Source organism: Seriola lalandi, unplaced genomic scaffold (assembly GCF_002814215.2).
Source record: "Seriola lalandi dorsalis isolate HSWRI2012SDOR001 ecotype SW California unplaced genomic scaffold, Sedor1 jcf7180002054874, whole genome shotgun sequence".
NCBI lineage: Eukaryota > Metazoa > Chordata > Actinopteri > Carangiformes > Carangidae > Seriola > Seriola lalandi.
In genome coordinates, this window is record NW_019525427.1 from 264,608 (window position 1) to 283,085 (window position 18,478).

The 18,478-nt window shown below is 42.2% G+C and overlaps 3 protein-coding genes across 3 annotated transcripts; 2 read left to right on the forward strand and 1 right to left on the reverse strand.

The window, feature by feature from the left end:
- The first annotated feature begins 1,115 nt into the window (after positions 1-1,115).
- scg2a (secretogranin II a) lies at positions 1,116-5,043 on the forward strand. Its single transcript, XM_023428415.2, has 2 exons — positions 1,116-1,186; positions 2,660-5,043. Exon 2 carries the CDS (start codon positions 2,668-2,670, stop codon positions 4,609-4,611), a length of 1,944 nt encoding a protein of 647 aa, XP_023284183.1. The 5' UTR covers positions 1,116-1,186; positions 2,660-2,667; the 3' UTR covers positions 4,612-5,043.
- ap1s3a (adaptor related protein complex 1 subunit sigma 3a) lies at positions 4,803-10,122 on the reverse strand. Its single transcript, XM_023428416.2, has 5 exons — positions 9,978-10,122; positions 8,838-9,016; positions 7,980-8,088; positions 5,466-5,603; positions 4,803-5,370 (listed from the first exon to the last, which is right to left on the reverse strand). Exons 1-5 carry the CDS (start codon positions 9,978-9,980, stop codon positions 5,335-5,337), a joined length of 465 nt encoding a protein of 154 aa, XP_023284184.1. The 5' UTR covers positions 9,981-10,122; the 3' UTR covers positions 4,803-5,334.
- Positions 10,123-10,673: 551 nt separating this feature from the next.
- Positions 10,674-18,429, forward strand: dhrs12la (dehydrogenase/reductase 12-like a). Its single transcript, XM_023428370.2, has 10 exons — positions 10,674-10,807; positions 12,737-12,870; positions 13,555-13,637; positions 13,778-13,873; positions 13,987-14,068; positions 14,149-14,210; positions 14,848-14,952; positions 15,363-15,453; positions 15,571-15,708; positions 17,558-18,429. Exons 1-10 carry the CDS (start codon positions 10,752-10,754, stop codon positions 17,671-17,673), a joined length of 963 nt encoding a protein of 320 aa, XP_023284138.1. The 5' UTR covers positions 10,674-10,751; the 3' UTR covers positions 17,674-18,429.
- Positions 18,430-18,478: the final 49 nt, after the last annotated feature.

Here is an 18,478-nt window from a genome sequence, read left to right on the forward strand (position 1 = left end):
ATGAACGTTTTACGAACGGTTCTGTGTTTCTCAATGAGATTAATTACAAATACTGGCAGAAAAACATAGTGGGAAGAATCACAAAGCCAAACATGCTGAAGAATCTTCCTTTTTTTCCTGGTTTTTACTGCCTCTGAATATCAGACAAGCAGGTCAGGGGAGGATAGTCTGAGCTCACATCAGATACAGCAACAGAGGGGTTTATGAATGGAGCTGCAAGTAAACACACACACACACACACACACACTGATCCATACTACACAAGATTTGACAGGCAGCCAAAAATAGAGACCACAGTGGCCTGGCTGACGGAAGAGCTCTCTCTCTCTCTCTCTCTCTCTCTCTCTCTCTCTCTCTCTCTCTCTCACGCATACACAAGCACGCACACACTCCTCTGCAGTCCCTCTGTCACCCCGCCCGTCTTAGGCTCTGGCGGAGTCCATATGTGAGTCATCGGTGGACTTTTAACTGTCTCTGTCCCTCAGTGCCGCAGCAGAGACAAAACGACAGTCAATGACCGTGCAACAGTCACTACTACACTGCTAAATGATATGCTGCTATAAAGCTACAGAACCGGTCAGCGTGGAAACATAATGCATCATAAATATCATTAATTAATCTTTTTTTTATCAGCAATTTAACAGCATTAATTCATTCACTCACCGCCACATATTAAGACTTATGGGCCAATGAGCGCCATCCTATACAGACTATTTCACATAATAGCGCGCAGCCACATCAATCATTCAGTCACTTTTTTCTAAATATAGCATCATTATGAATTTATTCATTTCACCACGAGCTGCGACAAAAGCGGTGAGATGTGCTGCCTCCAAACTATTTTAGTTCATATTCAAAGAGCGAAGCAGTTTTGTTTGGCTGACTCAAATTACCTGCGCGTGTGCGTATATATGTAGATATATAAGTATATATATATATATATATATCTATATCTATGTGTGTGTGTGTGTGTGTACGTGTATGTATATGTGTATTTATATGTATGTGTGCGTGCGTGCGCGCGGGCTCGTGTGTGTTTGCGTATCTCCTCGCTCTGTGACGCACGAGTCAGGTGCTTCCTCTAATAGCGTGAGGAGCTGTCCGCGGTGCTGAAACCAGACTCGAGTGCTCGAGGCAGAGAGATGCTCAGCTCACTCACGACCCTCCACAGAAACTAATCACAAAGGTAAGACCCGGTTGTTGTTAACGGCATGAGTCACATTACAATAAACTGTGCATACTTTTCTATCACGCTTCATTTAAACACAGGTTTTTGTTTTTAGTCAGTCAAGCTTCTTTCTGTTCCAGTAGCTGTTTACCAACCTGATGCACCGCCACAGATGTGGAGGCGAAGAGGTTGCGACGTGTTTCTTTGTTCTCTTTTCGCTACGTGTTGTTTTGAATTGCTTACGCTTTGGCGCTTGTAATTTTTCTCTCTCTTACATGTAAAAAAAAAAAAAAAAACTACGTAAAGTTGAACAATTTCAATTAAGGCTGGAAAAGCAAAAAGTAAACATGGCGAAATGACAGCAATTATGCATCGTGCAGCTTCTGGTCTGTTATTCATTGTTCTTACTGCATTCTAATTGTAAAAGTTCCGGTGGAGTTTATCAATATAGATTTTATATCTATATCAATATATATAATATGTTATATGAATATATATATATAAATAATTTATGTTTATGTATAGGCTATGTATATCTATATATAAATCACTATTATTGATCAATTCTAGCCTATCTGTATAATAACATAACCTTGATTTTTGCATGAAAATAAACATTTAAACACATTTTGTTCGCGTGTTTATAAAAACCCAGAGTCTGACTTCATCCCGCTGGGGAGCGGTTTGTTTAAACATTTTGAGTTAAAGCGTGAAAAAAAAACTAATAACTGGAGTTTGGAGGTTTTAAGCGGTTAAAGGAGAGATTTCCATGTGAACAACAGCCTTACCGGGTTGCCTTGACAACGGGGCTGTGACTCACGGTGAGCAGCAATTTGACGACTAATGAGATTTGCACGGGAGCCGCCGAATGCCGCTGCTGTTACTGCTGCTGGTGAACACGCGGCAGGATTCCGTTATTATTATTATTATTGTTGTTGTTATTTGTAGTAGTAGTAGTAATAATAGTGGTAGCCTATAATTATAAAGGGGGGCCATGGCACCGGTAGTAGAGCAGGTTGTCGGTTCGATTCCCGGCTCCCCCAAACCCAGGTTGCGTCAGAAAGGGCTTCCGTAAAACCGATGCCAAATCAAATATCCAGAAGGTGATCCTCTGTGGTGACGACTCACTAGAGCATCCGAAAGGAAACATCGTCATCATCATCATTGTTATTATTATTATTATTATTAGTAGTATTAGTAATAATAATAATAATAGGTCTAAATATAATTACAATGACAATGTTTTTTTTTTAACTGGACTAAATTTAGTTGTTTCAACTGGTTTACACCAGAACAGAAATTGATGGATCAGTTTTCAACTTTAAAATCAATACAAATGTCTCCGCGGTCTGTGATGTCATCATCAGACAATTAAAGTAATAAGAGCAAAAAATGACAGAGAACTGCCAGAACGCTAAAACTGTTGCGAACCGGTTAGCTTAATGTGTAAAGGTCAGTGCTGACATGTGCATCTTTGTCCTCCCTCTGCAGGCGTCACCATGCCCTCTCTCCCCGAGACCTGCACAACAAGCAAACTCTTCCTCGTCTGTTTCACCCACCTCCTCTTAGCTCTCCTCTTCCTCAGCTCCTCTGGTGTTCACGGGGTGGCACTCAGACAGCACAGACTGCAGGGAAGTGAATCAGACTCCCAGAGAGGAAATGTCCACCAGGCTCCTAACGTTGACATGCTCAAAGCCTTGGAGTACATCGAGAGCCTCCGTCAGAGAACTGACACGGACTCCCAGCAGCACGACCCTCTCTCTGCGGGCTACGACGCCAGCCACGTGGACGATGCTGAGAAGCTGCGTATGATGCTGAGACTGGCTTCCAACCCTGTGCAGAGTAAAGATGAGGATGAGGAAGAGGAGGGGAGGGAGGATAAGAGTGAAGAGCTGCTCCAGGCAGTGCTCAGCACCCTCCAGCAGACGGAAAAGGCGTCAAAGCCAGAGTCACTTCGCCCTGGCGCCGAAGGAGAAGTCACGAGGGACGGCATGTATCCCAAGGTGCAGCAGAAGCAACACGGCATCCTGCTCCACAAGAAGCTGCCGTTAATGTTTGAGGATGAGGAAGAGGGTGAGGGGGGTGAGGAAGATGAAGATGAGGGGCCAGATCTGGAGCACGAGAGCCACTTCAAACGCACCAATGAGAATGTGGAGGAGAAGTACACGCCTCAGAATCTGGCAACGCTGCAATCTGTGTTTGACGAACTGGACAAGCTGACAAGCGTGAAGACCGTGCATAAACGCCAAGATGAGGAGGACGACATGGAGGAGGATGATGATGATGATGATGATGATGATGAGGAAGAGGACGACGATATGTTTAATGTGAGGAATGTGGCGTACGATGACGTAGGCAGGGATCTCGCGCTCAACTGGGGTCCGCTACGAGAACAGGAAGAGCAAGAAGAAGAAGAGGAAGAGGAGAGGGACAACAAACATGAGGCAGACCGAGGGCTTGATTATGTTGACGACAATGATGAAGAAGACGATGAGGATGATGAAGAGGAAGATGACGAAAGCTACCCAGTCAAGAGGTCAAAAGATACAGATGATGTCGCCAACCTGGTGGACTACTACCTCCTGAAAGTGCTGGAGAAAACCGAAGCAGAAGAGCAGAAGCGAGAGATGGAGGAAGAGGAGGAAGAGGAGGAGAAGAAGAGGGCTGAGAGGAGAGTGGCTCAGACGCAGTACAGAGATAATATCATCCCACAAACCATCTACGAGTTCATTCAGATCTCCCAGAAATACCAGATTCCACCTGAAGACCTGATGGACATGCTCAGAACCGGAGAATTGACGAATCAAGAGCGGTCACGAAAGGTAAACAAATTAACCAGAGCACAAAACAAGCTCTCTCAGATATCCTCAAAGAAGATACACAAGATTCCTGAAGCTAAATTCTACAGTAGACGCCTGCCTGACAGTCAGAAATCCCCAGAGGAGCTGAGGACAGAAGAAATCCTCAACATCCTTGGGTTTGGGGCCACGGAGGACCAAGCTCCCGCCAGGAAGCAGAAGCAGTACAAAAGCCCGCTGTCACGACTTCACACTCTGCCTGTGGGGCGTCCGGGAGAATCCACTCCCACGCAGCGGCGCCTTCCCGCCACATTAAAGGACGACTATGACAACACCATGGACGAGGACGAACTGGCGGCGTATTTAGCGGCTCAGATGCCGGCACAGTATCTGAACCCCACGTACAGCAAGGTGAGCCAAAAGCGGGACGAGGCTGGACAGAGCGTGACAGGCTCTTTTGAACAGGCCATTCAGGATTATTTTGATCACATGGACTCAGATAAAAGCCCAAATGAAAAGAGACAGTCGGAGAGTGGCGAGAGGAGCGGGGGCACGCAAATGCAAGGCTTTGAAAACGAGGCAATGATAAAACTGCTGAGCTACCTGAACCCAGAAACTGAAGACAGTGATGGCAAAACTGTCTAAAGAATATAAATAAGGCTGTATATATATATATATATATATATATATATATATATATGTGTGTGTGTTGGTGGAGGTGGAGGGTGAAAACAAAGTATTTTAAAGAATAAAACATGTCAACTTTAGTTCTTCTGTAGGTTTACAAAAGCTGTTATTTATTAGCAGAAAAATATGTTTGGACATTCATTTGATGCTTTTCTGTTTTTTTTTTACATGTTGCTCAACAGCATTTAACAACCAGTAGCCTACATGTGGACTCACCAGCCTTACACACACACACACACACACACACACACACACACACACACACACACACACACACACACACAACCAAAATCAGTGTTGGATCCCTTAGATTCACTTGTGTTTTTTGGTAATTCTTTCTTAAATGTGGTCATATGTGACATACCTGAGGTTAATAAAGCATTGACTTTATTTTTTCCTTACTGTGTCGTGTTTCCTCATTTACTCACCATCACACAATCCATCGATTTAAACATAAATACACTCTGCCTTTCACGTCTTACTGAGGTTGCAGACGCATATTTAAATATTTAAAACTTTTATTCCGATATGAAATGTGTCATAAACCCTGAGATTAATAAATATGAGGCACTTGCAGATGCAAACACAATTTCAACTCTTAAAACTGAAGTAATAAGCATTATGACCATGTGATCATAAACCTTTTGGCTCATGTCTTGAAACCCCTCCTCGTCTCTCGGCTCAGTAGGCAGGTTTGCTCATGTATTCCTCCATCGTCTGTGGTGAGAGAGGAGGCACGTGAACACATTTCGTACATATGAGTAATAACAGAAACCTACATTAGCTGAACGGTCTGTGAGATCTGACCGTACCTCTTGGAGCGTGTCGGCCTCCTCTATGGAGGCGCCCACAGCTAGTTTGGAAGTTTCTAAGACTTCTCCTCCCATCAGAAACTCGTCCAGGATGAAGTAAGCCTTCTCAAAGTTGAAGATGATGTCCAACTCGCACACCTGACAGAGGAAGGCAGAGCAATATACCATCCAATGAATAGATGAAGAGATAAGATACACTTCGTTGGTTACTGATATGGAAGGAAAATTCAGCCATAAGGGAAAAAAAGCCATATGACCAAGCCCTAACTGAATATTTTAAATAATATAGCAAGTTGATGACAAAACAAAATAAACCCCAAGAATCCTGAAATATCATTTTTAGATTCTTGCAAGACTCTGGATCATATCTGCAGCAATGTTGTGACCGGAGCATGTCCAGTCTGGATTTCATCATGTATGGGGTCATAGTTTGAAATATCTGGGCAACTAACTCTATAGATTCTGGGGAATTTTGTGCAGAGTGATCATAGATATTTAGACAAAAACAGACAGCTCTTTCCCTCTTCCTGCCTTATCACAGTTTGTGTTTCTGTATATAAGAGAGCCCCCGCCCCGTCTTGTTTTCTTTGAGGTGAATCACAGTGGTCTTTGAAGCAGAGGCATCTCATGAACACCAGGGGGAGTCTGATTGGCAAAGAGCACAGTGATGTGGATGTGCACAGTGAGAACTGCACAGTCTAACACAAGACGTGCTGTAGTTCAGAGTGTTTGACCTGTATTTAATCGTACTGAGTATCACAGTGTCTTTTCACAGTTGACCACAGACTGTCTCAGAAATATCTCAGTCGTACTTTCAAACATTGTAAAGAATCCAGCTTTCTGTTTCCACCGAATCTGACTGTGATCACTTATTTTACTTTCTCATTGTAGTGTGCAATGCAGCACAGGCACTGTGTCACAGACATTCACTATATGGCCACATGTATGATGGATAGTCTTGGCTTCGGCTTCAGTTTTGTTTGTCCCTTTCCTGTTTCAACATGACAATCCCTCTGTAAACAAGAGCCAGGCCCATAAAGAAACTGAGGTTGTTGTGGAAGGCCTTGGCCGGCCTGCACAGAGCCCTGATCTGAACCCTCCTGCCGTCCAACACCTGTGTGACGAACTGTGAGCTGTGACTCGGGCCTTATCACCCAGCATCAGTGTTGGACCTCACTAATGCTCTTGAGGTTCAACAGGAGCAAATCCCTGCAGCCAAATCCCAAAATCCTGTGGAAAGCTTTCTCAGAAGAGCGGAGGCTGTCTGTTAAAGCAGCAGATTAATGCTCATGGCTTTAGACTCAGGTATTCACATTTATATTAATGTGCTGCCAGGTATTGATATCTCTGTTACAACTGCAGGGCTGTAAAGATGATTTGATCCAAGATGTCAAAATATGGACTCATTAAACAAAAAGTAACACCTGATTTTGTTATGCAGTAAATTTTACTGACACAAAATTCAAAGAGTCGACTACTTTTAACCTGAACCACCAGCGTTTAAAACGCGATGGAGAAGTTTTAGATCTAATAACGACTAACAGACAAAGCAACAAGTTAGCACACTAGCTAAATTAAGACAGTACATTTATATTCATCCTTAAACTGTAGCTTATGTCTAGTATGTCTTATCTCTATCAAAGCTATGACGTTGCACAAGATAATCCCATGACAAGGATGACTGACAATTATCAGACTTTTTAGAGAGAAAATGAAATCTCACTATTTTCTTTGATTTGTGGCAGTAGAATAAATAAATTAATATATTTTCTGATATTTTGTGGTTGAAATATGCTAAAAATATCTATGTATATCTCAATGTGGAGAGGTGCTGTCAAACTTTTCTGTGCAGACTCATTTCAAATCCTGGCACCGCTGCAGAGATTTTCTCTCCTAAAGTTTCTGAGTAACCCTCTAACCAATCAGAGAAAGCCAAAGTCAGGGGGTGGGAGATCACGGCTGTCAATCAATACACTAACGCACTTCTGGTCTACTACATCACTCATTCTTCAAGCTACGGTTAGATGCATATTGTAAGTTTAGTTTTGGATGAACTTCACCTCCATAAGTATAATTAATATAAGTATTATTTGGTGTAAAATTCACTCTTTGACAACAGTAGTGTTTGAGAGAGGAGGTCGTCCTACAGGGCTACAGTCAACCCACACAGGTGTTCTCACTTTGCTTGATTAGACCTCTTCTCAGGTCTGCTGTGAGCATGTGCAGAGTGTACTTCACTGACATCTCGCTCACTCTGCTCTGAATGTTTTTGCCAGAGTCCAACACCATATACTTCCACGTCTGGGCAGATTATCCTGTTGGCTGACAGCTGGAACATTTTCTCTGTGTGTGCCAGAATTGATCCAGATGTGGAATTTATTTATAAAAAAGGTTTGGTGTCTTCACATAGCTCCAACTCAAGTCTGCCTGAACACAACTCTTAATTAGACACCATAATTGAAAACACCTGACCAAATGAATTCTGCTTGGACCAAAACATTCAGCTCCACTCACATTTCCAAAGTATTTATCCAACAACTCGACGTATCTGTGCAGCACCTCGAGGGCCAGCAGCTCATTATCCTGGTTCTCCAGACCGGCACAGAAATACAGACTGGCATACCTGAAATTAGAAGAGGGTAAAGGTCACATGTTGCAGCAGCAGTCTCCACAATGTTGTCAAGAAACCAGGTAAGAGTACAAGCTCATTTTGGGCTGCACATGTCTTCATACGACTGCCTGCAGGGCTCTACTTGGAGTGAGAAAATTAGCCATAAATTAAATTATAGATTGCTGAAAAACAAGGACATAAATTCTACTATTAAAGAATTAATCATGTGCTCTAATGCTTATGTTATGTTATTTTGCCTGCATATAGTATGTACACACATACTCGGGGTAGTCAAAATAATAGGGACAGTCAAAACAAGGTTTAATTTGACAGTCTCAATACAAATTCCTCATTAAATACTTCATAAAGATGCTATATATTGCCCTTAAATTATTCTTATTGGTTACTGCGCTGGGTCCCAGTATATTGTGAGGTATTATTTCGTCCACTGCCAGTGACTCTACTTTTATTACAAGGTTGTTGCTGTGAGAAGAAAAGTTAAAAGGCCATCAGAGGATAAGTACTGTGTTGCACCATCACCAACATTGTCCTGCCAGTAATCTGGGTCACGCTCGGTGTGTTTAACTCGACCTTTACTCTTTATAGGTCTTGTTAACCCGTTGCTGAGAATGGGGTGTGTTTTGTCCAACACCCAAGCCGGTACTGGCCAGGAAAGACATGCCGATGACACGGCATTTTACAAAACACAATAACTCGTAGTGATCAGAGACAATAAACACAGCTGTGTCTGTTGCAGGCACCTCTTGTAAACAATCTTGAGGTCCTTCCATTGGAGGAAGTTGGAGGAACGTGGTAGACGGGGCAACACCAACATCATCATGTCCCGGATCACTTTCTTCTTCTCCCGGTCCGTTACCGGCGTGAACCACTTCTGCAGTCGCAGCTTCCCCTGCCGACTGAACAGTAACAGGAAGTGCATCTGAAGACGACAGGAGGTGGGAGACACTGATTTATCACATTCGTGTGGTGCAGCGTTAAGGAAAACTGTGGAAAATGTTATGAAATAACCAAACAGGAGGGACATCTTGTGTTGTGAGGGTTAACTTCACATACAGATACATGCGGAAACAAACGCCTTCAGTGATACTCGCCCCTCCTGCAGTCCTAACACTGCAACTAAAAATGAAAACACCCAAACAGAAATCGGATTTCACAACTAGAAACGTGACTAAAGATCACCACAGAAACACAACAACACATCCTTATCACCTTTGAGTAATAGAGATGTGTTACAACACACTAAAATACAATGCTTGCATTGTGCAAGGGCAATTAATGAGAGCTCTTTGCCCCGAGGTGCAGCTGCAGCAAGATAAAACAGGACAACAATATATCAGCTACTGGTGGAAACACTTCATTTTAACATAGTGTGATGATGTCTGTGAATCTGGATTATCTGGTGTAATGTTTTCTTTAAATGCATTTCAAAGACATTTGCATTCATTTGACTGTCAGACATTGTTTCACTGCAAGTATCCTTTTTTGTTTTTAAGCTTTTCACTCTCATCTTAGTTTTCTAAATAAAAGGGAACAGTTTATTTTTCTGCTGTAATTTCCATATGTTAAAAAAAGGAAAAGAAAAGAAATATTCAGGAACTTGAAACAACACAGTGATTCAACTCCACCATCAATTTTATGACCTTTGATCAAGGAAGTTGCTCACCTGAACTGATTTGCAGCCATGAAGTAAAAAGTTAAATTAAAAAGTTAAATAATTCCCTTCTGACGGTAGTTTTCACTTGTTTGAAAAATTGTAATTTAGTTAAACTACAGGCAGATACACTCCTAACACGTTTATTACACCGTTTGTTAGGACATATCTCTCGTGCATTGGACTAAACTCAATACATCCAGATACAGCAGCGTGCTGGGATACCCACCATATTGTCACGCGCGGTCCGACAGAAGTCACTCAGGTTCAGATGCTGCAGGTTTGTGATGAATACTTTCCCAGAATCCTACTGCACCTGCTGCGCTTTGGGGAGACCCGACATGTTGCTTCCAGGTCGTACGCACACCTTCTCCGCTCAGAGCCGCGCCCTTCCACACTCCAGCTGCTGATTGGCTTCCGGGAGTTAAAGCTGCTCTCTCTCTCTCACACACACACACACACACACACACACACACACACACACACACACACACACACACACACACAGGTGAGTCAGTGCAGCCTGTTTTGGCATAAGCCACGTTCATTTCTATGATGCTGAATACACAATATTTATATTTATTTTATTTGTATTTATATATTGACCTGCAGTAGGCTACTTGCTTGTTTCATCTGTTTATATTTCTTTGTCATGCACCAAAACACCAAAGCAAATTCCTTGTATGTTGAAACTCAAATTAATCACCAACTGATAAACTCCTATTAAAATTAAATACAGAGGGAAAATCAAACAGCAGGAATATTACAAGCTCATGATGTAGACTAAGCCTACAGTAAAGGAGTGATAGGACTATGTTTCTGTCTGTAGGCTCGGTAACACTGGTGGTGAACTGATGCATCCTTCCTTCCCGCCGCTGGGCGGTCGCTGGAGTCCTCGCGCGCTGTCCGTTAATTGAATTCAGCGGAGCTCCACGTGGTTCGGCTCCAGAGTTAAAGCGGAGCCGAGAGCGGAGCTTCGGCGAGAGGCTTCCAGAGCGACACCATGTCTCTGTACCGCAACTCCGCCTGGTTCCTGAAGGGAATGACCGAGTTCACCAGGTAAGAAGCTTTTACTTGTCCTGCCCCAGCACTGCATCAGTGCAGCTGGAGACAGTCTGGGACCTCAGGTGTGCATCCTCATTACTGTGTGTGTGTGTGTGTGTGTGTGTGTTTGTTTATGTGGAGGAAAAATCTCTTATTCCAGATCAGCACGTCGCAATAACTTCAGAGAAACTGTATAAAAGAAACTCAATATGGACAAAATGTAAAGAGTGAAGTGACTGCTATATTATAATATTGCCTAGTATCAAACTCGGTGTAACTTTCTTCTCTTTGCCTCATGATTTTATATAAAATTTAATTGTGAGAGCAAAAACTTTTTACTACCTTTTTAATTTTTGTGTCTGCAATGGGTCAGAATTATTCTATTGAAAAGAGATAATTTCCGTAGGGCTCAATTTTTAATTTGAAAATAAAATAGATTTAGTTTTTCTTTAATTTTGGTTTATTTCATTATCTAGGTAAAATTAAAATTACCATTATTATTTGTGATTGATTTCTAATGTCACACTACACTAAGTTTCTGGTCATTTGAAAAAACATACCAGTATGGGTCTATATAAATAGCCATTAAGATATAGGATGGGTTGGGACCACCCCATTACAGAATCTACACAGAACAGAATAGAATAGAAATGGAGAAACTAAACTTAAATAAACTGGTCTGGAAGAAATTTCTGATCAAAGTTAAAACTGAGAGAATTGGAGCTGAAACAAGCGATAATCAAAGAGTTGGTCAATAGAAAATAAGTCATCTTGATGACTTATCAATCAGAAACACCAAAACTATGATGTGAAAATGACAAATGAGAGGATTTGTTGCTTTTCTGTTTTTTTTTTTTTTTTTTTTTTTTTTTTTTTTTTTTTTTTTTTTGGTATCATTGTGAATCACAGATCTTTCCATTCAGTTTTATATGTATAGTGCCAAATCACAATATACTTTATCTCAATGCACTTCACAGGGCGAGGTCAGGACCTTACACCAGCAGTTCCCATTCTCACATCTTTGAGTTTTGGACTGTCGGTCAGACAAAACAAGATATTTGAAGACCTCACCTTGAGCTATGGGGAACTGTAGTGATCATTTTCCTTCCAACAAATCTATTAATTTAAAAAATAACTAATAGCCACATTAATTTATAATGACAAGTATTGTTATTTTCAGTCATAATGTGAAGTAAGATCAAAATTTAAAGAAGGTGAGGTTGAAACTTATGTACAAACCTTTAATTGCATCACTGACCAGAATGAACATAATGAAATATCACTGAGTTATTATGATAATGACTCGGCAAGAGTCATGTAAGACAGATGTTCAACCACAACATCGGTCCTATCTGATGCGTGGCGGCCCTGCGGCGCCTCTCCTCATCACGGCACAGAACGCCAAGTTGTCTGAAGAGGTGCTTTTGTGATTGTTTCCCTTCTCCCCTTTGTTCTGTGTTATCTTTTCTCGCAGAGAGCTGCCCGGCAACCCGCTCTGACCCTGCACTAATAGCTCTCTGCATGACACCATTGAACAGAGCGGGCATTTAGCCTCAGTAGTACCCCACCCCCACCCCCCACCCCCCCTTCAGCCGCCCTCAACAATGGCATCCAGGACAATGGGGGGAATTGAGGTCCTTGGTGCCAAACACACACACACACACACACACACGAACACACACACTCTGATGCTGCTGTCACTAGTCTCATCCCAAACCCCAGAGACAATGCCAGGCACCCTCTCTCCTTCATTGTATCTGTACAGTAAAGCTCTGAAGGGAAATACAGTAACGCAGGCTGACCTCAAACACTGAGCCTTTATGACCTGCACACACACACACACACACACACACACACACACACACACACTCTGATGCAGAGATGCAGCAGTACAGATGTGCAGACAAACCGGCTGCTGATGTGGTAAATGCTGATCTCTTGCAGGAATGCCTTCTTGTCGGCCTCCAAGAGGTTTGTGGAGAAGGACCTGGAGGTGTCCGTGGCCGGACGCTCCTTCATGATAACAGGGGCCAACAGTGGCATCGGGAAAGCCACCGCCATGGCCATCGCCAAGAGAGGTACCAACCAAACCACTGATTATCTATTATATTGCAGTTATGTCTTTAACAAACATTCATGCATACATACATACATACACAAACACAGCATCTAAGGATGTATGTAAAGCAGGTATACAGTACATACTTGTACCTCTACGACATATTATACAGGTGCCTACACTTCCATACATATACACATCATCCCACATACAAACTGTACTTTATATTAAGTTGAATAAACAGTGGTTGTCATGTAAGCTCACCCATCTACATCTGTAAATTGCACATATTGTACATGAAATAGAAAAAAAATTACTTTTAGAAAATATAAAACTTCACAGTTTGTGTCATACAAACTATAAATCCTGACATATTCACCTTATTTAAGATGTAAATTAAAGCTAGAGTATGGCACCTCCCCATGATGTGTTCAGGTCCAGTCTAACACATAACAGCTTTAGAAAAAGAAATTCTTTGTTTTGCCTCATTAAATCTGCACAAAACTAAAGGTGGGAGGATTTCAAAGGTTTTAATTTTAGAGTAATATTTTGTATATTCTGTCCACTGTATGTTTCACTGTAGCTCACATAAAGTTTGATGCATCACAGGCAGCCGATGATAAATCCAACACTCCTCTCCTGTTTTCTGCAGCTGCTCCGTCACATTATAACAGAGCGATGTTCATTTCTGTCTCCGTCACAGGTGGAACGATCCACATGGTGTGCAGGAACAAGGACAGGGCCGAGGAGGCCAGGGCTGACATCGTGAAGGAGTCGGGAAATAAGGTACAGTATGACTCACTTCTCCACAGATATTAACAAAATGAAATAAAAAAAAAAAACACAGGGACAGACAACCTTCAAACTGACTCAGACATGATTCATTATTTATTATTCATTATTCCAAATGGCTGGTGTCATTACAGGAGGTGTATGTCCACGTCCTGGACCTGTCTGAGACCAAGAAGGTCTGGGAGTTTGCTGAGACCTTCAAGAGAAAGTACAAGGCCCTGAACGTGCTGGTGAGTCATATTTGCGTATATGAATATATGGCGTTTGTGTATGTCAGTGTTGATTTAGTCTGATATGTTTTTGACCAGTATAAGTAAGAAGAAATATTGCCTCGTGTGTGCAGATCAATAACGCAGGCGCCATCATGAGCCAGAGGGATGTGAACGCCGAGGGGCTGGAGAAGAGCTTCGCCACCAACGTCCTCGGTGAGTCAAAGGTCAGGTGGTGAGGTGTGAAGGAAACGAGAAGAAGGAAAGTGTTGTTTGATCCTTGTCTTTCCCACCAGGGGTTTACATCCTCACCAAGAGTCTCATCCCTCTGCTGGAGAAGAGCGCAGATCCCAGAGTGGTGAGTCTGAGAGACGCAATTTTTTGTTTGTTTCACACGGTCAAAATCTCCCGCTGTCTGCTCTGCTGTAGGTCTGTCTGATCTCACAGAAGTCCTCAGAACTTTTAGCAGGAAGCACAGTGGGTTAGCAGCGTCTTGTCCCTGTCACCTGCAGACTGTTGAAAAGTCTTACAGCCTGTCTTTTAAAACGAGCGATGTTCAATTCGATGCTTCGATATCACTTCCACGGTGGTCGCAGTGAGAATAAGAGATGCTCTGGATGAGTGTTAACCTTGATAAATGGCCTGGTATCATATATATCTTATCCAGATGTGGCTGATTGCTCCCTGTTATTTTATATAACACAGACAGGTTGAGGCGACCTGATAGCCGAATGTTTAGGGCGAATACCATTATTATTTATGTAAGCAGTAGTATAATTTCGAACAGTGCATCATGTCTTATAAGGTGATTGTTGGTTTTGCATGTACTGTAAGTATTTAAATAAACCTACTTACTGTTGCACCAGTGTACACACTGAAGATTAAAATACAGCATATACACATAATTGGAATAATTGGATTTTATATCATGACCTCTGAACAACCGCAGCTCCCTCTCCTGCCCCTCACCCCGCTGTCCGTTCCTCCATGTTCAGATCACAGTGTCATCGGGGGGAATGTTGGTGCAGAAGCTCAGGACAGGAAACCTGCAGTCTGACAGAGGCCGCTACGACGGCACCATGGTCTACGCCCAGCACAAAGTAAGACCTGATCCCGGACCAGACTGTCACTGACAGACTGTCGGGCTCTACAGGGGAGATACTGCAGTAGATATTGATTTGAGATCATTCATGAATCACTAACTAAATGTCTGAGATGAATTTGGCCAAAATATAAAAATGTATCAAATGCAAAACGCAAATTTCAGTCCAAAACTTTAACTAAGAGTATCGGCCTCTCAAAAGCCCATGTCAGGTGGATCTTGTTTTTGTATGATGTCACAGAAAACATGAAATGACACCTGACGCCTCAAATCTGCATCTGTGTCTGTTTCATGTGTTTAATGTCGAGGATTTGAAATGTGAAGCTGTAAGATGCTTGCACTTCACCTGCTTATAGTCCATCCTCTAAGACACGTGTGTGTGTGTGTGTGTGTGTGTGTGTGTTACAGAGGCAGCAGGTGGTGATGACAGACCAGCTGGCAAAGACTCACACAAACATCCACTTCTCCGTCATGCATCCTGGCTGGGTGGACACTCCAGGTAATTGCCCACCATTGCACACACAAGAGATAACTGCTGACACTGTTTGGATAAAATTAATAAAAATCAGTCCCTATTTAAAAATCTAATCCTGTTCCTCTCCCTGTTGTGTCCCAGCGGTGGCCAACGCCATGCCAGACTTCCATAGCTCCATGAAGGACAGCCTGCGAACCCCGGAGCAGGGGGCCGACACCGTGGTGTGGCTGGCCGTGTCCGAGGCCACAACCACAAACCCCAGTGGAAGCTTCTATCAGGGTACGATGCAGAAACGAAACTCTAACATGTTCATTGTACAAATTTATCTATGAGGAGTTTATGTTAAAAAAAAAAACACACACACACACACACACACACACACACAAAAGTAAAAAATTTAATCAGAAAACAGTAAGAATGAGAAGAGAGGAGAGACAGAGCACTGCTGGCTGAACTATGTGTTTGTCAGTTGTGCGTTAGATGGTGTGTGTGTGTGTGTGTGTATGTGAGAGAGTGTGTGAGAGTTTGGCCTGTGTCCATTGCAGCTGGAGTGGGCTGCTTCTGGTGCCAGATACTACCAGAGTGTACAGTGCCTCTGTGATTACACAGACACACACACACACACACACGCCAGTGCACTTTGGTATACATGCACACACACACACACACACACACACACACACACACACACACACACACACACACACACACACACACACAATGACCCCAGTGGCCTTGAGGAGGAAGGCTGTAAGAAAAACACACTTCAGCGTTCATCTTTTAATGTGATGTAAACATGAGGCAGTTCTGTCCTCTGTCCTCGTTTTTAATTTTATTTTGATCAGTTTGATCAAACTCGCCACTTTTATTCACCGAATACCAGTTTGAAGTGACAGCGATGAGGAGGCGACATCACGTCACGTCACATCACATCGTGTCTGTTTGGATTTTGGTTGTGGGAAAACTCTGACATATCTGAGTCGTCTCACTAAACACCAGTCAAACTGTCTGTCTGTTTTTTTCTCCGCTGCTTTATCTCACGTCTACACTCGCTCAGTCGAACAGCTACAGGTGCCAAAATCATAACAGCTGTCAGCGAAGGAAATATTTACTATTACTGCGGCAACACAGATGAATTTTGATTTTGGCATTCCCATTCAAGCTGAAAACCAGTGTATAAAGACAAGTTTTTAATTCAAAGAAAAAGTTTCTTACTTGATTTTATGCATTATGCATGAAACTGATGTGTTGCAGAGACACTGCTAATTTTCAACTCTTGTCCCTAGTTGGGCTTTTACATGTAGTGTCATTAATTAAGTAATATAATACAACAGGTTGGATACTTTTAATTCAGGCAGATTCATTGTTTTCGCTTATTTTATTAAATAAAATTCAACATTTGCGACTACTCAAACTCGTTCTGACGTCAATGGTTGGTTTTGTGGAATCATAATGATGAATAGAAAAAATATTCTACTGACATATTTCCTGAAATGCTGTGGTTCAGTCAAGCTGTAGTGTTTCTATCAACCACCATTTCTTTCCTGTGTTTGGTTGTTGTTGAAAACCATACAAGTCTTGACATTTTGTTTTGTGAGGTTAGGGTCAAAGGTGAACATCCAGTTGCACACGACCAGACTTGAAGTCCTACAACGTCTTAATTTAGTTTCCTTTTGTAAAGAGTTGAGTTTTGTATTAAAAAGTCTTATAAGTTAATTTTCAGGAGATGTTAAAAACCTATAAATTAAAAGTGGGATAGTTGTCACAGTGGATTGTGAGTTAATCATTTTTCATTGGTTAATCCATCAATTTCTTTTCTGCCACCTGAAATTATTGTCATATTCTGCAGGGAGTTACTGAAAGGAAAAAAAAAAAACTATAATAATGAATAATTAATGACCAATATCTTCTTTACTGGGTATTCATCTCACTTTCATACTTTGGCGGCTGTGATTTTGAAACAGGTATTAAACTACATTCAGTTTGGCGTTAAAAAGAGCCCAGCAGAAACTCTGCTGTTTGAATTATTAATGTCAGTATTCCTTAACATTAGAACCAGTATATACCATAATATATGAGCCAGTATACATTAATGTGAACATGTACCGTCTGTGTGTTTGTTGCTCAGACCGAAAGATGGTGTCCACCCACCTGCCACTGGCCTGGACCCACAGCTCCCCCCTGGAGGAGCAGAAGTTAATGTCTCTGCTGGAGGACTTGGCCAAGACGTTCCAGCCCCACTGAGGCAGCGGGAAACTGGGAACCAGTACAACACTGACACTAACACCATCAGCTCACACTGACCGAGGCTGGGCTCCAGGATGGATCTGGTTAGTTTTGCTCACTGGTTTAAAATGGGACAAATGGAAAAACCCAGACTAAACTCGCCTGTAACTGAGGGCTTAGCGAGATTTTTTTTTTTTTTTTAAATGCTTTTTAACTATTTATATGATAAATACATTTTCTTATTCATGAGCTCAACCACCGTGAAACTTTATTATGAGTGATGGATAGTGATGCTGTTTTCTGAGGAGGTTCTCTTGCTGATAGAGAGACACAAACAGCCGCCCAGTCTGTGACTTTACAGAAGTTGTCGATCAGATGGGAATCTGATGCGACCAAAAGTCACTCACACACACCCCACCCCCCCATTATTAATTCATGATACCAGTCATGGGCTCAGTCTGATGCTACTGTCTGCGTGATTTACAAAAGTGTCATGTTGTTGACGTGTATTAATAAACAGCTATGTATTAACTCATTTATGTGATGTACTGTACTGTGCAGGTTGAGCTCAGGCTGGAGATGAAGTGTTCTCTCTATGAGCCGTGTGCCTTAAACACAAAAACACAGCAGCATCACTTGACATGTGCTATAAAACCTGTCTGTCCAGCACCTTTTAGAAAGAAGGAAAAAAAAAAAAAAAAAGCCTTTTACTGACTGACTTTGGTGTGTCTTTGGTCTTGTAAACGCACGTTTGAATAAAGAACATTAATAACTTTTCTGTGTCATTGTGCAGCTAAATTCCCCCCCCCCCCCCCCCCCCCCC

What these genes read in the sequence shown, in the direction of transcription:
- scg2a (XM_023428415.2), top strand. Translation starts at nt 2,668, where the DNA reads ATGCCCTCTCTCCCCGAGACCTGCACAACAAGCAAACTCTTCCTCGTC.
- ap1s3a (XM_023428416.2), bottom strand. An exon ending in CTCAAGATTGTTTACAAGAG is followed by an intron (nt 8,089 to 8,837) that starts GTGCCTGCAACA and finishes TTCTAATTTCAG; the next exon opens with GTATGCCAGTCTGTATTTCT. An exon ending in AGGCCGACACGCTCCAAGAG is followed by an intron (nt 5,371 to 5,465) that starts GTACGGTCAGAT and finishes CTCTCACCACAG; the next exon opens with ACGATGGAGGAATACATGAG.
- dhrs12la (XM_023428370.2), top strand. Translation starts at nt 10,752, where the DNA reads ATGTCTCTGTACCGCAACTCCGCCTGGTTCCTGAAGGGAATGACCGAG. An exon ending in TGAAGGAGTCGGGAAATAAG is followed by an intron (nt 13,638 to 13,777) that starts GTACAGTATGAC and finishes GTGTCATTACAG; the next exon opens with GAGGTGTATGTCCACGTCCT. An exon ending in TGGTCTACGCCCAGCACAAA is followed by an intron (nt 14,953 to 15,362) that starts GTAAGACCTGAT and finishes TGTGTGTTACAG; the next exon opens with AGGCAGCAGGTGGTGATGAC.